Here is a 23358-nt window from a genome sequence, read left to right on the forward strand (position 1 = left end):
GTGTGTTCTGGTCTTGGTATGCCTTTAGGACCGAGGGAATGCCTGTTGGAGTGAGTAGTTGTAATTTTTTTTAAATAATAATAGTCCACTGATGAACCCAGCTGTTCAATTATGTGTTGGCAGTTATCTCTATATCCATGAGGTAATAGGTCATTTGAAAAGCTTGAGGAGATGTGTGGTCAATGAGCCTCGTGTGTAACAGCATAACTGATCATTTATTAATTAGCCACGTGAAAGCTAGTGGCCAGTTTTGCCACTAAAGCTCTCAACCACAAGCTTCTCAACCCGTCATCTAAAATACCATGCTATAATTTGCCAGCCACTATTCTTTAAGGTTTTTTCTGAATCATCATTCTACACTTTATTGCGGTCTTCCAACCATCATGTGGCTTTGTTAATTAGAGTTACTTTAGTTTCAGGAAAATACATGAAACACTGGGAATGTTTGGCAATGGTCTTGCAGTATATAGTTGGAAACCACGGTTTAGATTTAAGGAAATCCTAAATTGACCATAGTAAGAAAATATGGGTTACCATATATGTATATGTGTGTGTGTGTGTGTGTATATATATATTTATAACCACCTTCCACCACCTAGGGATTGGATTGTCTTCTGTATCGGAACAATTTCACTCCTGGGGCAGCATGTAATGCTGCCTGATTTCGGTGGCAGTGCGGGATGCCGTCGAATTCAGACTTTTATTAAAGAGGTAATCACAAGGCAAAACCATGCCTTGTAAGTGATTGCCCCTTTTAAAAAATGTCCGAGTTTGGCTGCCATCCCGCACTGCCACCAAACTCGGGCAGCATTACATTCCGGCCAAGTCTGAAATCTTTATAATCCATCTCTTAAATAAAACATTTTTCCTACACACGCCTATGCCACTTACACTGGTGCAACCTTTGTACCATTCAAAAGTCAACTCTGAGGCATGCTTGGTTGCCTTGTGTCACCTCTGTCTTTTTCCTCTAGATGTGTTCATGTTTTCAAGTCTGTATTTATGTTTTTTACTTTTAATTTCCCTGTTTAGTATACAGTATGCTATTTTTCATCCACTGTATAGTAATGTGAAGCAGTACATCAATGAGGATAAGTTAGAACAGTGATTTTCAACCTTTTTACCTTGCGGCACACTAAATAAGATTTTTAAATTGCCAAGGCACACCATGAGATCCCCACAGGACAAAACACATTGGCCCCCACAGGAAAAAAAAAAAAAACGATTGGCCCCCATATAAAAAACAATCACACTGGTCCCCACCGGTAACAAAATTAAAATACATTGGCCCTTTACATGAAAAGAAGAGACCAGTAAATAACAGTTGGACTGGTGGTGGCTGTAAACTGGTTTGGGCATCTCTAGATCTGGGGGCACACTTGGAAACAGCTCAGAATGCATATTTCCTGTTTATAGTATACTGTAGGTAGCCCACAATGTATTATGAACTAGTAATATCACATTGCACACACAAAAATTCTACCTCTAATTTGAGCAAGTTACGTAGAGCAATACAGTTGAGAAGAAGCTGTGACATAGAAATACTGTATAAGTTGACACAAAAGATGAAGAGCTCACATCACATATCATACACTACCTGGCAAAATATTGTAGCTGGGTGCTTGCTCGCTGGCTCCTAGTACCGCTTGTAATATATGCACTATGGTATCATCCCCATCGTATAAAGGGACATGTGCAGCAGGAACTGGGATGGGTGAAGGTTGGACCAGTCGTTGCCTTCTAGATGGACTCTTTGAAGACACTCTTCTGCGTCTGTTCAGGTTTCTCCTCCTTTGAGATTCTGGAGGGAAGGAATTTTCATCTTGAGCCCAGCCAGTGTACAAGGCAATCAGCAGAAATATGCATATTAAAGAGCAAGTCCTCATCTTCTCGTTGCCTTGCCAGCAAAGCTAATTATGTCTTCCTAGGAATAAAGGTGCACAAAAGTGAGAACATGCTCATAGAAATTTGTAACACATATACTTTGGCCAATGTGACACAAAGCCATTTAAATTCAGTAAGGGGAATAGATGACATGTAGCAGTGGTGTAAGTTTGCCCGGAGGCAAGATAAATATTGGTGCCCCCCATATAGCTCAATCAGTAAGGTGTCTGTCTCAGGTAAGACAGGTCATGGGTTCTAATACAGGAATACAGGTTGTGACACTTGCAATAATGATGTTATGAAGGGGAGTCAGCCACAGAAGCGATATGGATGGTTTTCAATGAACTGATTCAAACTGGCAGGAGAGGAGAGGTGCCCCCTTGGGAGCAGGAGCCCGGCAGCAGATGACTCCATTGCCTCCCAGAGTTACGCCTCTGACATGTAGGTAGTTCTGCACTAATGTGCTTTGAACTCTTAACTTCACTATTGAGGGATTTATTACCCCTTTGCGGAGTGTATTTTGGTAGTTTTTGCACTGTCACATTCAAAAACCAAATAGCAGAAATGTATTTGTTCATACAGAAGCAAGTTATACATTTTTTTATTTTCTGAATACTACATTTTCAGAAAATATTATTAGTTTGTTTATATCTCCTCACACAAAATGGACAGAAAGTGAACTTACAGCAAATGTATGCAGAATGGGAGTTGCTCAAACCAGTTTATTGGGGATTAATCTAGAACATGGTTTTCAAGTGTACCACGAGAGCTAGAGATGTTTACATCCACCACCGGATTCAGTATTGAATCCCGGCGGTCGGGATCCCGGCGTTCAGAATCCCGACGCCGGAATCCCGACAGCCGAAATGCCGACAAGGGGGGGACGTGGTTAGCCACGCAGCGGGCCCGGTGCCTCGCTACGCTCGGCACACTAATTTATTCTCCCTCCAGGGGTGTCGTGGACACCCCTGGAGGGAGAATGTGTCGGCATTTCGGCGGTCGGGATTCCGGCGTCGGGATTCTGAACGCCGGGATCCCGACCGCCGGGATTTTAACTGCATCCCCCACCACCACCAGTTCAACTGTTAGTAACTGGTCTCTTCTTGCTCCAGTCCTGTCTCTGTATTCTGGGCATATGAGACCACCTTTTTCTTATGTCAGTGGGTCTATATCTGTCTGTTGCTCCCTCTCTCATATTGATGGTGTCAGTCCTGGTTTAAGGGCGCGTTGCTTAAGAATCTGCCTAGAGACTGGATAGGACATACTGTAAATCGGATCTAGCGAGGAGTCACATGGAGCTAGCTGAGGAGCTGCTCAGGTTTCCTGCTGTTATACTTTCCCCACTTGCTCCCTAGGAGAACATAATGGCAGCTAGGCAGTGACTTGTAACTCTACTCTATGTGGCACTACACACTCGAAAACAATTGACCTTATCAAAAGGTCTCTCTCCTGTTCTGAAAGCAGATGAGCCTGGCACAGACTGTACTGTGATCATTTGGGGATCAATGTGTTTTCTTGGGGAACAATGTAATTTATTGGGGGAGTTTTAATTTGGGGACCAATGTTATGTTGTTTTCAGTTCAAGGCCAATATATTTTATTTTTGTTACCTGTGGGAACCATTGTGTTTTTTTTCCTGTAGGGTCAATGTGTTTTACCCTGTGGGGTCTAATGGTGTGCTTTGGCAATTATAAAATCTTGTTGTGCCGCATTTTTTTTAAAAAAAGTGTGAAAATAGCTGACCTAGAAAATTAAATTTAAGAAAATCCACCTGTATACCACCTGCAAAAAAACTTACTGTACATAATAATAGAAATGCAGAAATCTCTGAAACTTGCATTTGTAAGCATATATTAAGCCCCGGGCATTACAAGGTTTACCATAGCCTCCAAATACTGATCCCATATATTTCTCTCAGAACAGTGATACACAGAATGATAAATGCATTAGCTCATCACAGGTGCATGTAAGGAAGGCATTAATCTAGTCAAGAATAAACCACACAGGGTGAATCGGCCAGCAAATAGACATACATCCTACATAATAATAGAAATGCTGTTTCATACATTTTGCAAACATACAGTAAGTTGTGTCTATTCTTTTTTTTTGGGGGGGGGGGGGGCACTACTGACAAATACTTGCTTCAGAAATTCTCTACTTAGTTTAAAAAGGCTTACCACTTAGGACAAACAGGGATTTGGGCATTAAAACGCTACTTTCTGGACTTCTTCATATATTCTAATGTAGGATGTTGGCGATAATTTTTAGGTCATACTTGCCTACTTTGCATTTATTGGATAATTCAGTACTGGAAAATGATCTAGGAGTCCAAATAGATAACAAACTGGGGTGTAGTGCTCAATGTCACATAGCAATCTGCATTCTTGGGCCGATCTGCGCCGCGGTCCAGCTCTTCTATAACTTAACCTAATGAAAACTGACCCTCCCAATAGCAGACCATTTTTTAAGGATGCTAGAGGAGGCTGCCGCCGCCTCCTCTATCATCCTTAAAAACTGTCTTCTGTATGGAGTAGAAGGACAGCAGGGATGCCTTTTATTGGTGCACCTAAGAATAAATTGAACTCATAATATATAACTTTTAATGAATTTACATCTAAAATATCTGCGAAATAAAACCAGGACATACAACAATCATACAAACAATAAAAAAGGGGAGGACGTTCCCCTGACTCAGTGTGACCCCCTGGTCACCACAACCCCTGTCTGTAAGTGTTTATAGTGTTTTGTACCGTAGGCAACAATAAAGGAGTGGGTATTCTCCTACATGCAGCGGTTAAGCTTACAAGGTCACTTGTAATGAATAGTGTCACACGTACTGTGAGAACGTTAGTAAGTATGGGTGAGGCACGCACCTATTGAGGACAATCCTCTGATAGTGCTGCCCTCAGCCCAGGTAGCCGTTACCGCACTAAGACACTGAGGACTGGTGAACCCAATGTGAGGTGTGCAGGCATGCACTTGCCTCGTTCACACAGCTCACTCAGGTAGCGCTGAGTCTGGCGCCAGACTAGCGTGTCGGTCGCCGGGTGGACCGCTCTTGAGTTCTGCGCAACGGTACAGTTCAAAGTTACAACATTGTATGTGGGGAGGGGAAGAGGGGGTTTTAGAACACACTGAGTGTGTTAAGACGGTCAGCGATCGCTTCGCAGTGAACGCTTCCTCAGGACACATTTGGGTCCTGAGGAAGCGTTCACTGCGAAGCGATCGCTGACCGTCTTAACACACTCAGTGTGTTCTAAAACCCCCTCTTCCCCTCCCCACATACAATGTTGTAACTTTGAACTGTACCGTTGCGCAGAACTCAAGAGCGGTCCACCCGGCGACCGACACGCTAGTCTGGCGCCAGACTCAGCGCTACCTGAGTGAGCTGTGTGAACGAGGCAAGTGCATGCCTGCACACCTCACATTGGGTTCACCAGTCCTCAGTGTCTTAGTGCGGTAACGGCTACCTGGGCTGAGGGCAGCACTATCAGAGGATTGTCCTCAATAGGTGCGTGCCTTACCCATACTTACTAACGTTCTCACAGTACGTGTGACACTATTCATTACAAGTGACCTTGTAAGCTTAACCGCTGCATGTAGGAGAATACCCACTCCTTTATTGTTGCCTACGGTACAAAACACTATAAACACTTACAGACAGGGGTTGTGGTGACCAGGGGGTCACACTGAGTCAGGGGAACGTCCTCCCCTTTTTTATTGTTTGTATGATTGTTGTATGTCCTGGTTTTATTTCGCAGATATTTTAGATGTAAATTCATTAAAAGTTATATATTATGAGTTCAATTTATTCTTAGGTGCACCAATAAAAGGCATCCCTGCTGTCCTTCTACTCTTGTGAAATTCCATGCCTGTGGTAGCACACCCTCACCATATGTATCAAATAATTGCAAACCACATTTGTATCTAGGAGGGTCCTCTTGAAATTTTATTTAAAACGTTACTGCCCTGTGCGACTGACTTTTGTTTTTCTTCCAATTGTGTCTTCTGTATGGGGCAGCCATTTTGGGAGGGTCAGTTTTCAGTAGCACTGCAGCAAGAGTGAGGAAGAGATGGAGAGCCGTGACTGCACAGCCGCCACAGACAAGTAACAGTGAGTCCCGGCCACAGATGCTGCAGTGGTGTAACCATAGCCCCGCACACTGTATGTATTATTTTGTTTCTGTGCAGGGTAAATAGTGACTGCATTATTTTTACACTGCAATTTAGATTTCAATTTCAACACACCCCACCCAAATTTAACTCTCTCTGCACATTTTACATCTGCCCCACCTCAGTGCACATGGTTTTGCCCATTTTGAGAACAAATTTGGGTACTTATGTATTATCACGGTGCCCATCGCATCCCAGAGCACAATATTTCATCGCATTGCATGCCATACACCCGATGTACAGCGATGCCATTTAAGCCCCCTATACAATGTTAAATTGTATAAGCACCCTAATGGGTGTTTTTAAGCATGGCGAGCAGACGCGTATTACTTTACATGTATTCCACGTCCGCTCGCCACGCTTCGGGCTCGGTGGCTCGCTGCGCTCTCCACACTATATAGAATCAACTCGACGTGGATAGTGGGGGTATGAAAAGGTCGGAGGACGCGTACTGCCGCCCCTCGCGGGCTCACTGCGCTCGCCACGCTTCGGGTTCACGTTCATAGTGGGGGTGGCATGGGGGTCCATTTAACATTGTAAGCCCCCATTAGGGTGCTTAAAACAATTTATAATTGCATCGCATTGTATGGCATTGTATGCCATATACAATGCCATACAATTTTAAGATTGTATGACATCGGGGGACATCGCGGAACATCGCATCGCATACCATCGCATGCCTTATGGTCTGCGATGCGATGGGCGCCGTGATAATACACAAGTACCCAAATTTGTACTGCGATCAGATCTGAATAAGGCCCAATATACTGTATGTTTAGTTGGTAAGAATAAACAATTATCATGCAATGTAATATATTTACAGCAAAGACCGTATCTTATTTTAGTGTGGCCCAGGAAATCATAGGTCCACAAGATGGCCTCTTTTACAAGCAAAGGCTGAGATGTAATGAGTTCAGCCAACATGAGCCATAGATGAATGAAAAGTTGCCCATACCGACCTCACCCGCAAACATATGACATAAACACAGTGAGGGGTAGGGATTGCCCAAACCACAGAGAAGGAGGGATCATGCCATCTGCTAGGCCCTGGGCACCACCGTTTGTAAAGTAATGGAAATTATAAACAAATGTAAACCGTTTGGAAACTAAAATATTTAACAAATATTTAACAGTTCAGAAAGGAAAGGCATTTAAGGAACTGTCCTTTGCACAGGAACAAAATGTCTGTTTAGTGTTTTTACCTGTAAATCTAAACTTATGGTGTGTACACACTTGTACAATCACCCTGCGATTCTGACTACTGTATATAGTCAGAATCGCATCGGTATCACACGCAGATCGCAAGGGTTTTAACCTTGTATACAAATATCATCTTCATTGTTTCACTTTTATTTTGCAATTGGAGACAAATTAAACAGAATCTTTTTAATGGTGTGTATACACCTGAGAAGTGCCGTGCAATGCGATCCCCGATGTAATCAGATCGCATCGCATGCCGTGCGATGCGATCTGATTACATCGGGGATCGCATTGCACGGCACTTCTCAGGTGTGTACACACCATTAAAAAGATTCTGTTTAATTTGTCTCCAGATGCAAAATAAAAGTGAAACAATGAAGATGATATTTGTATACAAAATAGATTTGGTTTTTGTAGTGTTGAAACATGTTTGAAACTTGTGAAAATCAGCGAAATTGTCCTTATGCCCCGGGGAAAGGGGTGGTGGGGGGGGTTCACCGTGGTAATGTATCCATGCTGATTCAACCAATAAATTTACTAAGTCAGATTACAACCTTCTCTGACTGTAGAGAGCGCAAGCAGCACAATGCATTTGGTCCTTTGGCTGACAGGGTACAGCTGGGAACACACTCTCTAAATAATGTGCTTACATAGGCAAGATAAGTAGAACGTTCTTTTAAAGGGCCTCTGGTTACATTTGCTGTTAATCCAATTCCATTGAAAGTATACAAAAAAGTTTCTTTCCTAACAGCTTCCAGGTGCTGCGATTCAACTTTGTATTTATAAATGTAACCCCCACCCTCCACCCCAACTGGAAGAGTTACAGTGAATGAGTTAAATAAAACAGCACATCCAGTTCTCACACATCCTGCAGACTGTTTCAGTTATTCTTGTTCCATCAAAGTGAAACCTTGGGTTCCCGAACCATACTAGGCAGATAAGTACATATACGCTTAATCTCAGCATCATGCATAGTAGCTGCCATAGCATCTCTATCTGCCTGCAGCACCCAGTAAAGGTTAACAACAGGTGTTGAGTTTCAACTGCCGCCCTCAGTGCTCCTCTGACCGCAGATTGGTCCAGAAACTCAGGGGCAGATATATTAAGCCCGGTGAAGCGACAAAGTGGAATGTGATAACGCACTAGCCAATCAACTCATAACTGTCATTTTTTTTAAACATACCTGATTGGCTGGTGCGTTATCAACTTCTACTTTATCTCTTCAGCAGGCTTAATGCATCTGCCCCACTGAGTCCTAATTTAATAAAAAAACTTGTTCAGAGTCAGCATTTTATCTTAATATTTGAGTAACTTTTTCAGTTTATGTCTTCTACTTCCTGTACAAACAGACTGTAGGAGTGGACAACTGTTACTTTGGCTCAAAAGTTCCTTTTTGTCCCATAGTTCTCAGTCTGACGTTCTGTAACTGGCCCTAATCTTCCAGCCCACCAAAATGTATTTTCTTATACTGTACTTTTTATCACAAAAGCATCACACAAGAAAGTCCAACTTACAATGTTATGTGCTGTAGTTTCTTAATAGGATAACATCATTTAAAATGAAGTTACTGTATTTAACTTGTTGACAATGCACTACGGTCCCTGCTCACACTAGAATGAGCCGTCTTTGCTCCGTGATTAATGCTTGGGAGAATTCCCTTCTGTATCAGTAGTGAAATCCCCATATAGAGCCCTGGATCTGTTGTTAACTAGGAGCTAAGCATGTCTCAAAAAGCAAAAGCCAATCTGCAGTGGTGTTTTGTAGGGGGAATGGACATAGAGTACATTACCACACGCTCAGTGACTGCATGCAGGGCCAACTCCCTCTGCGAAGTTTCTGCTGACTTGTTTGGGGCTTAGCAGACTTCGTGACTGCTCCGCTTCGGATGTGACAGCTGCACTCGGAGCAGTCTCACTGCACGTTGCACAGCCTTCTATGTTTGTTGAAAGTTTTTCCCAGCTGGCTGTTCTGGAGTGTCACCAATACAGAGGTTATTGCCGTCTTGTTAATCTGCTTCCCCTTAATTAATAATAGCCTGTAGATGTGTAATGAGAATTCAGAGGAACGTCGACATTGGAGGAACGATCTTATTTTACTGAAACTATGAAAAAAAACACCAAATGCTTTAATGTGCTAACTTCACACAATCTGGTTATTGAATGTGTATAACCTGCGGCTTTTTTGTTAAAGCACCGCAGATTGTGTTTTCTTACAACGTAGGCAGTTTTGGGATTGTCTGAAAGACAAATGTTTTCAGTGCCTATGTCATCAGACGGGAGCCTAATGCAAGTCTGTCAGTGATGAGAGACAGAAATAAGAGACTGTTATGAATATCCAATTTTCCAGTTCTGTAGAAAAGAAGCCCAGCTGTGATCCTAGTACTGGGATTCAAAGCTTGCTACAAAGAGCAGAGGCTGGATGAAATCACGCAGTGTTATGCCTATTCTAATACAGACATAGGGCTTGATAATGCAACAATAATGCAGATCAGAAGCAACTCCCGCCGTCTGCTGAGGACTGACTGCTAACAGGCTTATATTCATACACATCTATGAGATTGCACTGCCCAGATTGCACTTCCGCAAGAGCAACCATCGCATAGTTGCCTACTCTCCTGTATTCTGCAGGAGGCTCCCTGAAAAAACAGCAGTCTCCCTCTCTCCCTCACTAGTCTACCAATCTCCCTCATGTCACCTAGTCCCAGTTACACTGTTACATATTTTGGGGAAAAAGGAATGAGAAAGATACATTTACATTAAATCATCAGCACCATTTCCCAGCACTTCAGCAAGTATAGTAGCTCTTACTAACTGCTCTGGGGCTCATCTACATTTGGATATAAGTCATTTTACAAGATTCCTCTCATATGTAGCAGTACACACTAACGCTCTTGGGTGCCACACTCACAATCTTTTTTCACAATCTCTCCTTATATGGAACTAGACACGCCCTTTGGGTGGAGCATGAGACACCCCTTCAATGGGGCGCTGTGCAAAATTCTGCTACTAACTATAATCTCCCTGAAACTAGTTTTCAAAAGTAGGCAAGTATGAACCATCGTCAGTTACACCTTCCCTCGACTACTAGGGTGAGCGATACTTGCAGGAGAGTGTATAAAGCTTGAGGGACTGATAATGTTTCCTGTCATGTAGGCTACTTTTACAAGTATGTACAATATATGAAATAACTGGACATTGAGCAGAGGTGGCTATCAGGATAGCCTAAGGTACTATAGCAAATCAGGAATAGACAGGAGTGAGAGCCAGAAGCAGGGGCTTAGCCAGTATTTTTTGGGCCCCATAGCTACATTTAAAGAGGGCCCCTGACCAAATGCATCTATGAGAACGACCTCTCCCCAGCAGTTATTAATTGTATGTCCCATAATAGAGACCTCATTCATTTTCTGATTTCTTAGCCTCCAGGTAGCTTCCTATGTGGCTGGCTTGCGCAACCCAATGAGTCACACAGCCAGATAATGGTATCAGCAATGATTCGATCCTGCGTCCTAGAATTTGACTGCAGATCGGAACAACTTTGCCCATCTAGTCTGGGGCAGCACGGACGGTGTAATGGTTAGCACTACTGCCTCACATCACTGAGGTCATGGGTTCGATTCCCTCCATGGCTGTGTGGAGTTTGTATATTTTTCTGTGCTTGTGTGGGTTTTCTTCCCACAATCCATAAATATACTAGTAGGTTAATTGGCTCCCAACAAAAAACGCTAGAGCAGGGGTGGCCAACCAGTCATAGACAAAGAGCCAAAAAATATGCTTTGGGACGACGAAGAGCCAACATAATACGCATATGTACATTTATACATCGCCAACCTCATACATACATTTATACACCGCCACCCTCATACATACATACATACCATTTATAAACCGCCACCCTCATACATACATACATACATACCATTTATACACCGCCACCCTCATACATACATACATTTATACACCGCCACCCTCATACATACATATAGACACCGCCACCCTCATACATACATACCATTTATACACCGCCACCCTCATACATACATACATACATACATACATTTAGACACCGCCACCCTCATACATACATGCATACCATTTATACACCGCCACCCTCATACATACATACATACATACATTTAGACACCGCCACCCTCATACATACATACATACATACATACATACATACATACATTTAGACACCGCCACCCTCATACATACATACCATTTATACACCGCCACCCTCATACATACATACATACATACATACATACCATTTATACACCGCCACCCTCATACATACATACCATTTATACACCGCCACCCTCATACATACATACATACATACATACATTTATACACCGCCACCCTCATACATACATACCATTTATACACCGCCACCCTCATACATACATACATTTATAAACCACCACCCTCATACATACATACATACCATTTATACACCGCCACCCTCATACATACATACATTTATACATCGCCACCCTCATACATACATACATACATACATTTATATATACACCGCCACCCTAATACATACATACCATTTATCCACGCCACCCTCATACATGCATACCATTTATAAACCGCCACCCACATACATACATACATACATACATACATACATTTATACACCGCCACCCTCAAAAAAGTGTGTGTGTGGGGTGGGGGTTAACACTATAGAAGCCAATGGTGTTCACATTGCTATTCTCCCCCACCCACCCAGTACTAGCAGTCAGGTCTCCTGTGCCCTGATGCCGGCTTCCACGTTCCGCAGCAGTGGGGATGGACCATGTGAGAGCGAAAGAGGTGGGGCAAGAGAGATGACACAAAGAGGGAGTAAAAGGCAGGTAGATAGAGAGTGGTGTGGGGGAAGAGGGGGTGAGGGGAGGAGTGCGAATGTAAGTAAGGCAAGGCAAAGGGAGAGAGCATGGGTTAGAAAAGGGTTGTTGTCCCCCCCCCCCCCCCCCAGATCTCCTGGACTACGTCTCCTTCTCACCTGCGGCTAGTAATCAATGTCAGGTCTTCTCTATGCCCCGGCGCCGGCTCCCGCGCAGTAGCTGGCCTCCTCTGCTTCAGCAGCAGCTGGACTTCCCTGCAGCAGCAGCTGGCTCACGCAATGGCTGCTGTTCCCTCAGCCCAGGAACCTCCATCGGCTGGTCTCCTCGGCCCGCAGCATCATCTCCTATGCGCCGACATCGTCTCATCGGCGTGGGTAAGGGGGCGGGGGGCAAGATGATGGATGTCCATCATATATTAGGAGGGGGAGGGGGCTTGCTCCGCGGCTGGACCTGCTATGCAGCCGCTCACTGTGTGGGGAGACGCGGGCTGCCCGATCGCTGCTGACCACAGTGATCAGGAAGAACTTTAGCGCTGCGACGGGGGGTGATTGAAGGAGCCTCAGCTCCTTAAGCAAAGAGCCGCATGCGGCTCGAGAGCCGCGGGTTGGCCACCCCTGCGCTAGAGTGTGTGTGTGTATGTGTATGAGGTAGGGACAGATGTGAATGTTCAGATATTCTCTGTAAAGCGCTGCAGAATATGTGTGCGCTATATAAATAACTGGTAATAAATAATAATAAATAAACAAACTAGTCTGCCCCTTGTTTAATCTTTTAGGTATAATCTCGACACTTTTTTGATTAGTTCTTTATAAGGATGATCATATGGATATCTGAAGCATGTTAAGTCGCTCTACTGTCTTTTGCTGGGTACACACCTAAAGATTTATCTGTCCAATTTGTCTGGTGGGAACAAAAATCTGGTATTGTATGGGAGCAAAGGACAATCAACCATTTGCTCCCAAATGCTGAAAACCAGACAATGGTCAGTCAGACAAATTGGTTAAATCAATTTAATTTAACAAATTTATCCGAGCAATTGTTCTTGTACATTTTCCGGCATTTGGGGATTCAGGGGAGAATTCATTGATGGGCGCTATTTCCGCCAGAGGAAATAGTGCCTGCCGCCTATTCAAAGCTGCCAATTTCGACAGCATTGAAGGCGGAAATCGACAAAACAGATCCGATATTTATGCAAAAACAATATGTAAACGGGCTGACCACAGCGCAGGGATAATATATTCAAAAAATCTGTAGGATTTGTAGGGAAACAATTTCTCCAAAATGAAGCCACGTGATTTCCGTTATCTTTAAAAATTTAGTCACTTTATTTTGCAAAAAATGGATCAAACCATCAGACCAATCCAATAAAAATATATAAAAAATCCACAAAACATCAAACACATGAAAAAAACATCGAAAAAAATTCTTTGTAAGGAGAAAATTTTACAGCTCACCGGACCTCTTGGGGGATGTGATTTTTCACCTTTTAAATCCACTGATCTTAAGCAGGATTTTCCCACACTGGTACTCTTCCCTTAGGCGCCACACTGCCACTGTGGTTAGCCTTTGGGTTTTCCCTGTGCTAATTTGGTTTTCCTGGTGGTAAGGGAAAACAGAAGAGACCCTGGAGCTAGGTGCACGGATCGCTGATAACAGGTGTGCTCCCTCCTGTCAGAATCTGCCTGCGCTCGCAGTCTGGCAGGGTCGTGGCAAAGATGTTTTATATGTCACGATGCTCCACTGTTGGTATGTGGTCTCTCCCCGGCTAATGATTTTGCTAAGCCGCCCGAGGTTGCAAACGTCTCCCTCGGCACTCCTCCCCTGTGTCTGGTGGCTGTCTCCTCTCAGAACTCCGGTCTCCAGCTGCTCACCAACGCGTTTCTACCGTAATCGGTCTTTCTCAAGGTGCAGCTGGAGGCCGCAGCTCCCAATTATTTATACCTCTCTCAGAGCTCCGGTGTACTGGTTCCTGGGTGGCCCTTATACTATACATCACCCAGGGTTCTCTTAAAGTTGTACATACATCTAAAATACCATGAAAAATTATCTGCTGCAATATATTGCACAAAGATAATGATGTGCACAAAAATAATAATGTGCATAAAATATATATAGAATATAAAATATAAAATATATACATAAAATATGAAGAGGCAGAAGTACAAAGAATATATCACACATATGAAGGGAGGAAAAGGGAAAGATGGGGAGCCGATCACAAAAACCATTTTACTTCGAACTCCCCATTTAACCCCTTTGGGTGCAATGTATCCAGCTCATAGATCCATCGCATCTCTGCGCAGGCTAGATCCGATATTTAATCCAGTCATGTCTGTTTTGTCAGAAATGGCCGTTGATTGTCGGATTCACGGTCGTTTTTCTGCAATCCACAGCCGTTTTCACCAACACGCCCCCTTTTTGACAGTCGACAGGCGGAACATTGAACTCCACCTGTCGAATACCTGTAGAACTGGGTGAAAATGGCCCTGTGTTACAACTGTTCATACAGTCGGAATCCCAGATTGAATACTGACCTAATCCTTTACCAACTCTCAAAGGAGGTTATGCCACCTATCCACTACCCTTTCTGTGAAATAATTTTCCTTACATTTCTCCTGAACCTTGAGCCCTAGGACACAGGATCAGTAAAGCAGCAGGAGGCCGATACCATATTGATACTTTTTCTGCTGCGTATATATGTAACAACAGTGATAGCACCTCCAACCACATCTGAATGCGGGTCACTGTGTGCATGAATGAAAATCGCAGATGCTGCCAATGTTGGATGCAGTACAGTGACGTGCGGTGAAGTCAGTGGTTGGTGAGGCACTGGCAGCAGCATGACTTGGTGCAGGGGAGCGGCAGGTCCTACAACCATCAAGGGTGCCATAGCGGCCGCATATCCTGCACCTATTGTAGTTATGCCACTGTGCTCAACCTCCACAGTCGTACCCTAACACACCATATGCACAGAATGCCACACACACTAGTAATGTCCTTATACACATATTGTCACAATTTATTAATCCCCTAATAAAAATAATTCTCCCATACACAAACTGTTTGCTAAACATTATTAATGCTCTCTCTCACTTAATGCACCTTACACATGCCCCACATTATTTATGCCCGTTACACCTACTGTATGCCTCACATTTTTAATAGCCTGTACACAAAATTGCCCTGTACACATCCACATTATTAATGCACTTATACCCATGACACATAATGCCCCATACACATATGCCCCACATTATTAATGCCCTTATACCCATGACACATAATGCCCCATACACATATGCCCCACATTATTAATGCCCTTATAGACATGACACATAATGCCCCATACACAGATGCCCCACATTATTAATGCCCTCATAGACATGACACATAATGCCCCATACACATATGCCCCACATTATTAATGCCCTTATAGACATGACACATAATGCCCCATACACATATGCCCCACATTATTAATGCCCTCATAGACATGACACATAATGCCCCATACACATATGCCCCACATTATTAATGCCCTTATAGACATGACACATAATGCCCCATACACAGATGCCCCACATTATTAATGCACTTATAGACATGACAAATAATGCCCCATACACATATGCCCCACATTATTAATGCCCTTATAGACATGACACATAATGCCCCATACACATATGCCCCACATTATTAATGCCCTTATAGACATGACACATATTGCCCCATACACATATGCCCCATATTATTAATGCCCTTATAGACATGACACATAATGCCCCATACACAGATGCCCCACATTATTAATGCCCTTATACACATGACACATAATGCCCCATACACAGATGCCCCACATTATACACATGACACATAATGCCCCATACACATACTGTATGCCCCACATTATTAATACATTTATATACATGACACATAATGCCCCATACACATATTCCCCACATTATTAATGCCCTTATACACATGACACATAATGGCCCATACACATATGCCCCACATTATTAATGCCCTTATACACATGACACATAATGCCCCATACACATATGCCCCACATTATTAATGCTCTTATACACATGCCACATAATGCCCCATACACATATGAACCACATTATTAATGCTCTTATACACATGACACATAATGGCCCATACACATATGCCCCACATTATTAATGCTCTTATACACATGCCACATAATGCCCCATACACATATGAACCACATTATTAAATTCACATAAAAACATAATTCCCTCTACATATGCCCCACATTGTTAAATGCCTATTTACACATAATGCCCCAAATAATGCTTCTTACATTTTCCCCACATTATTAATTGTCCTTATGCATACAGTATAATGCCTTTTACATACTGTATGCCCCACATTATTAAAGGCCCTTTACATATATCCCCCGGCCCCCACCTTGTTTTAAGAACAACTTTTCTCCCTTCCAGCACTACAGTGGGATAAGTGACAGCTCCAGCGGGGCTGACACCATCACCCTGCAGTGATCTCTGGCAAAAGCGAGCATTCCCCCCACCCCCCTCCTCCGCTCCACGGCTCTCACTAACCGGTACCACCTGCTGCTGTCTCCGGCTTTGTCCAGTCTGCCCAGTCCCTGTCCTGGGGCTCTCAGGCTGCGGGCGTGGCTCCTCGGTTCTCCGGCTGGATGTCCCCTGCATGTAGCTGACAGCGGCCCCTTGGTGCACACAGCAGAGATGTCCATACAGCCGCCGGGTGGGAAAGGGGGTGGGGTGGGGAGGTTACTTTCATCAATCGCGCCCCGGGGGAGGTGTGGGTGTCCGTGCAGCCGTTGAGTGGGGAAGGGGGGATGCGGAGGTCTGTGAACCCGCCGGGTGGGGAAGGGGGTGTGGGCAGGGCCGGATTAACAATGGGCCTGAAGGAGCTACAGCTCCAGGCCCACTCTCCAAATAGGCCCATTTTGTAGCTGAGGGCCAGGGCTTTCCAACGAGCCCAGCCCCGCATCTCTAGCCCACCGGGAACCGGAGATACCGACAGGCAAACCTAGAACGTTTTCCCCATGGGATAACATGGGACCCGCTAATTCCGACCTCCACCCGGTTCCAATGGCCCCCTGGCATCACAGAAGTTCGAGGTTGATCCCAGTTGAACCCAAATCGCTGGGCCTTCATTCTGATACCTGGTCCATATGGGTTCATTGGTTCTAGAGATATTTTTTTTTCATTTCTGAAATGTAATTTCATGGCTGTTCATGTTGTTTAAGGACAGATTTCTCTGGAACCAAATGGCCCAGTTTTACGGGACCAAAATCATTCAAAGCCTACATGTAAATGGGTCAGTTGGTTCTAAAGATATAGCTGGTTGTTTAAAGGGGGGCGGGGTTGGTTTTCTCACACCAGAAAATGCAGGGACTAGGCTGGTGTAAAAGGGGCCAGTCCGGGAATGTCCCTGCCTGATCCTGGGACCAAATTCCTGGATAAGTGCCTGCATTTTCTGGTATGAAAGGGGTATTATTTCAAATAGCCGGGACCTGCAGTGTTTGAATACAGCCGGGCAGCCCCCTGCTCTCTGCCTGGCTGTCAATGGCTGTCATTTCTGCCCGGCGGTTGCTGTCCCCCAGTTACCATGAGCATGTATTCCCCTTTGGCAATGAGCATGTATTCCCCTTTGGCAAGGAGCCAAATGGCACATTCCCAAATTCCCACATGGCAATGAGCATGGAACCCCTGGCAATGTGCATGGAACCCCTGGCAATGAGCATGTAGGTAAGCAGCACTTATGTAGCATAATTTTTAATTGGCATTATGGTGTTTGGCATAATACGTAATGAACATTATGGTGTGTGGCTTAACATGTAATGAGCATTATGGTGTAAATTTTTAATGCGTGTTTTTTCGCGCAATGTCCCTGTTTATGAAGCATATTGTGCATTATTGCTCAATCTGTTTGGTATAGTGTGTATTTTGGCTCAATCCATGTGGCAAAATGTGAATTTTGCCTTAATCTGTGTGGCAATAACGTGAATTTTGACTCAATCCATGTGCCCTAGTGTGAATTTTGGCTCATTCCATGTGGCATATTGTATAAGAGGCAAGTACAGTATAATGGTGTTGCATGATTTGTATAAGGGGTATATGGTGTAGTGAACTTAGGTGACCACATAAAAGGTGTTGAAATGTTGTCTACCAAGTTTTCGGCTTTCAATTTTTTTTCTTATGACTGGAGTGCCATCTCACCCCGCATGTATCTTAGGACATCGGCATCCTGTGGGTGCACCTTTGGAGGGCATCCGCCAATATATCTCCCTGCATTTTTCCTATGCCAGCCTCCTGCCTTTTCCAGGCATATATAATTAGTCGAAAGTATTTACACAAATAGAGACGCACCCATGAGCAGACCACCCAACCAGAACACTGGTCACGCCCCCACATTATTAGCTGCTGGCCACTACTACTATTATTGTGCAGGCCCTTGATCATTTTCAGCTCCAGGCCCATTTAGACCTTAATCTGGCTCTGGGTGTGGGGTGTGTGGAGGTCTGTGCACCTGCGGCGTGGGGAAGGGGGGGATGTCTTACCAAGTGCAGCTGGGTTGCTTCTGCTGCGCTAACCAATCGCAGCTACTTAACTGACAGGGGCGTGCATTCAAAGCATGTCCCTGTCACTGAGGCACCGCTATAGGTGCCGCTTCTAGAGGTTTTTTAATTGGGATTTTGCAGCCTGATGCTTGGCCCAGCCCTCTGCCCGCCCCTTGTTCTTGAACCTTAACATTAGCTGCCGGAGGCACTGCTCTAGGTGCCTCCTTAACAGTAAAGCAACTAACTATGGTGTCAAAATTAATGGATTAATATAAAGCAGATACTAAGTTATGACACATATGTGTCATAAGTATATTCTTTGTATTCGTTTAGTATGGCTATCACTAATGACAGGGGAGGCACTGCCTCCCCTGCCTCCCCTGACTGCACGTCCCTGATGCAGTATAGCCATGTTTTCCTCTTACGCATGCAGCTATGCACATTGTGCATGTGTCTAGATAGTGTGTACGCAGATTTAGAGTCACGTTTGAGGCGTGCTGGAAACATTATAGAACTGTGAAGAAAATGTCATTCATCCTAAATGGTTACAGGAAGGGGACTTAGCAATGGCACAGAGATGATCCATCTTATGTGCGTGTTATGGTAGTGTCGCAGATAATGGTCACTTAGCCATACACATAACTGCTTACACTGTAGGCCATACTCAGATGGAGAAAGTGCACCTGCCATAGAGCTGCAGCAAGTTTCCATGGTGCAATCTTTATTTCAGCACCTACAGATGCAGGCAGTGGGCATCGTAATCCTTGCGCATTTATAGTGTTCCTTCTAGGAACTGGGCTGGGGCAGAAAGAAAAGGGCGGACCGGGCCAGCCAACGTCGCCACAGGGGCGGGCCCGGGCCGTGACCTCACCAAAGTATCCGGGCCGGGCGGCCGACGTCACCAAAGTGGGCGGGCCGGCCCGCCAACGTCACCAAAGGTGGCAGGTGCCGGCCCACCACGTCACCAAAGTGGGCCGGGCAGGCATTGCCGAACTAACTGCCGGGAAGCGCCAGGCTTCAACATGGGCTCTGGGCTTCCCCGTGCGCATTGGCAGCAGGCTGTTCTAGCAGGGTGCTACTAGTGGGGCAGGGCACATTTTACCCTTTAAAAATTGTGCGAACACTACATTTACACACATGGGCCCTTATTCTGATTGACGCGGACTTTACCGCATTCTTACGGATCGCGTCTTTTCGGCGTCTGCGCATGCGTGGAGAACGCAACGCGCATGTGCCACGCCTTGACTCCGTACCAGTTCGGCCAAATCCCGTACAAAACTGTTCCCCGCAATCAGTCGGGAAATATGGGCGTATTATGGGCGTCATGCGGAATGTCACATGGGCGTAGTTTCAAAGTGGGCAAAACGGGGCGGAAACATGGGCGGACACGGGGGAGTACACTTATGTTGGGGGGCGTACATTCGGATAGCACTCCGAATGCACGCGATCAAAAGGGGAAGAAATGTGCGGTGTCCACAAGTGTACTATTGCTTTGCGGACACCACTCGTTCATGCGGTAGGCGAACGTACGCCTAATGACTACAAGCATTAACACCTGAACCCAATAGAATCTACTCCTTTACTCATTACTCACTAATAGGCCGCTTGTCAGTGCTTTAATTGAAACCATTGCTGCTTCAAGGAACCCTTCCTAAACACCCACATATCCTGTACTTGGCAGACACTTTAAAACTGCTAACAATGGACATGACACAATATTAATACTAGCAATACACATGTGTATTCGACATGTTCCAAATAAGCAGTTTTTTTATGAGGATAGGTAATTGAATAAGTGGGTCATGTGATGTCTTGCAGAAGATACTTAATAGTGGGTTGTTTGGCGTAAATACTCCACTTACGTGCGGTAGCACCGCTTGGCTCCCGTTCGGATGCGGTATTCCCGAGCATACTCTGTAATACTCTGTAATACCGTGCCGAATCTGAGTGTTTCTCCCGCACACGCATGGTTTGTATGTCGTCCGTAAACACGCCCTGTTCTTAAAGAGTGAGTCCGTCCGAATGCGGAGGACACGTGGGCGTTTCTACGGACGATGGCCGCATGCGGCAAAACACCGTAGCGTGCGGACCGCTCCGTAAGAATGCGGGAATATCCGCACCGATCAGAATAAGGGCCATGGATTTACCCTAAGGAAGGACTCTGGAAGTGCATTTTTATAATGCTGCTGTGTCCAAAACAGAATCCGCCACCATACAGAGTGTATAAGCAATTAATGAACCAAACAATCCCCAGACATGGTGATAGTTGAGATGTCATGCTGAAAATGCCATTATTGTTTGGAGTAGACACAATTGAAAACATGCCTTTCTCTCATCAGTGATCCACGGCATCATTCTTTTTTCCAATTGCAGATGTTATAAAATCTGCTGACAAAAACTGTTATAAAGGGAAGCACATGGAGTGCTACAATGAAAATACCATTGTATTTTCCACTGCGTTATTTTTACCAGTGATGTGAGATCTTTTATTGTCCTCAGTGGGCATATGAAAATCACTAACAGGGTACTTGGGTGCGGTCTGATGACCCCTCATGCATAACTGGGTCAATGGGCTTTTTTTGACATTTAGAAATATAAACAAACCACTAAGTAAACACCATCGGTGGAGGGATCACAGTGACTCCAATCCCATTCCTTTGACCCTCAGGGCAGAACTTTCCATTCTATTACTTTAGCAGTTCCTTCCTCACACTTCTAGTATATCAGTGGCTTGTTATGCAAATTAGGAGGAGTCAGTTAGGTCAGCTCTACAAAGGAATATCCCCTGGCCGCATTCATCGGCGAGAGGAATGGTACCCAGTGAAGTTGCTTTTATAGAAATCCAGATTTAATTTTTTTAACTAAAGCTGGCCATACATCTACAGATCGCTTGTCAGATCGGGCTGATTGGAACAAAATCCTGCTAATATCTGAATGACAGTTTTTGGCAGTTTTCCAGCATTTCAAAGCAAATGGTCAACTGTCATTTGCTCTCATCCATTACCAGGATTTTGTTCCAACCAGCCAAGATCTAAATAAATCTGTAGCTATATGGCCAGCTTTACCCATCGAATTTGGGTAATGCCTTCATTTTATTCATGCATTTATACCTAACTACCCTTAAGGCTTTCTAGAGGGAAGTGGGTAGTGGGTGCCCAGATATTAAACTTTACTACTGTGCCTCCTACTTGGCATAGGTCTTTGCTACCTGTGGCATGAGAGGCTTGGGTGAATATTTTGGGTGAGTCCCAGTTTTTCTTTCTGACTTCCCGCTCCTGCTCGTGCACATGTCAAACACCTCTCCACCCCCGCTTATATTTCTGGGATACTTGTATTACTAAGTTTAACCTCTTTAAGTCTGCCATTCCGAATACAACCATATGGGGCAACACTTGGTTCATCTAGGCTGTATACTGGTTGTGTTGCTCGTGATTACCTACATGGTAGACACAATCTCTTAACCACAGTGTGGGCCCCATGGCATTTCAGAGAAAGCCACTTACACCCCTTTTATGTGTTCTTCCTTCCTCCATTATGATTCCTTCTCCAATCAGCAAGGCTAACGTCCCATCCCTGCATGCTGACACCTGTGATAGAAACCTTGCCTGCTTCCCTCTTCCTACCCAACCTCAACCCTTCCCTTTGCCCTGTAGCATAATTCCACAAGGTTTGTATATAAATACATTTCCATTACAGACATTATCTGTATTCTAAATGTACTTTTCGTGTTATGTTGTCTTTCCAAATCTTTGTTGTGTCCCTTCAAAACTTTTTTTTTTTTTTTTTTTTTAAACTGAACTTTTTCAAATCAATTCTGGAAAATTAAATTAAAAGAAAAACTCTTTTTTTTTACCAGTCAACAATCAGAACAGTTTTGCTAATATATAAATTACAGGCACATAGCCAGTGTTTCTTTGTTGATACATTCTTTTATTTAGTGACCCAGTGGTACAGCATTAATTTGAGTCATGCTTACTTTATGATGATCCCATTTTGGAAGTGTTTCTGTAAATGGTTTATAGATTTATATAATAATTTTGACTTTGACAGTCCTTGTATTCTTTCATTACCTGAAACTTAAGTGCATGATTATTTTCAGTAAATTTGCTAAATATTCACCATTTGTGTTATGCCTTGGGGAACACTCTTTCCTTCTACGGTTTCATGACGGGCATTTTCCACAGCCATAACGTCTGGGAGAATCACAATTGGTCAAAATAGTAAAATAATCCATCCGTATAATCATTCTCCTATTGTGTAGAACGCAGAAATTCCATCATGTCCTCCTCATATTTCAGTGACCACATTTTAAACCAAAACATGGAGTTACTTTAGCAGTTTGCTCCCCTATAAGAGCAATTACCATAGTAATTAATGGTTGACAAGCTAATCCTTTCCCTTCATTTGGGCCTTACATAATCACTTTCATGGGATACATTTTTCCTGTCTAGCCACAAAAGGTATGTATTTTTCCAGCCTTGAACATAATAAGGAAATTCTGTTCTATTGTTCCATGATTTCAAAGGATTCTGTACAACACTATAAACACCGTGATCCACAACACCACCAATTAAAGATCTTCAATAACTGAATGTTTTTGGAAGGTATTATGCCTCCTTGTTTGTTTGTTTGTTTTTTTGTTTGTTTTAGAGTCGTTGCCTATAACTCACATTGGG

General features: G+C 44.0%; 2 protein-coding genes across 11 annotated transcripts in view; one reads left to right on the forward strand and one right to left on the reverse strand.

Moving 5' to 3' along the window:
• Nucleotides 1–9232, reverse strand: part of ECM2 (extracellular matrix protein 2) — a 29189-nt gene extending 19957 nt beyond the window's left edge. The window contains exons 1-2 of one of the 3 annotated variants that reach the window (XM_083156132.1): nucleotides 9046–9232; nucleotides 1598–1920 (exon numbers count right to left, since the gene is read on the reverse strand). In XM_083156132.1, coding sequence (XP_083012258.1) covers nucleotides 1598–1886 — 289 coding nt within the window. In that variant the 5' untranslated portion in view covers nucleotides 1887–1920; nucleotides 9046–9232. Of the gene's footprint in view, nucleotides 1–1597; nucleotides 1925–8770; nucleotides 8977–9045 lie in introns of those variants that run through there. The other 2 variants (XM_083156131.1, XM_083156133.1) reach the window with 2 other exon arrangements.
• Nucleotides 1–23358, forward strand: part of CENPP (centromere protein P) — a 245147-nt gene that overhangs the window by 182464 nt on the left and 39325 nt on the right. The window lies entirely within an intron of this gene.

The sequence above is a fragment of the Crinia signifera genome, chromosome 8, assembly GCF_055691185.1.
Source record: "Crinia signifera chromosome 8, ASM5569118v1, whole genome shotgun sequence".
NCBI lineage: Eukaryota > Metazoa > Chordata > Amphibia > Anura > Myobatrachidae > Crinia > Crinia signifera.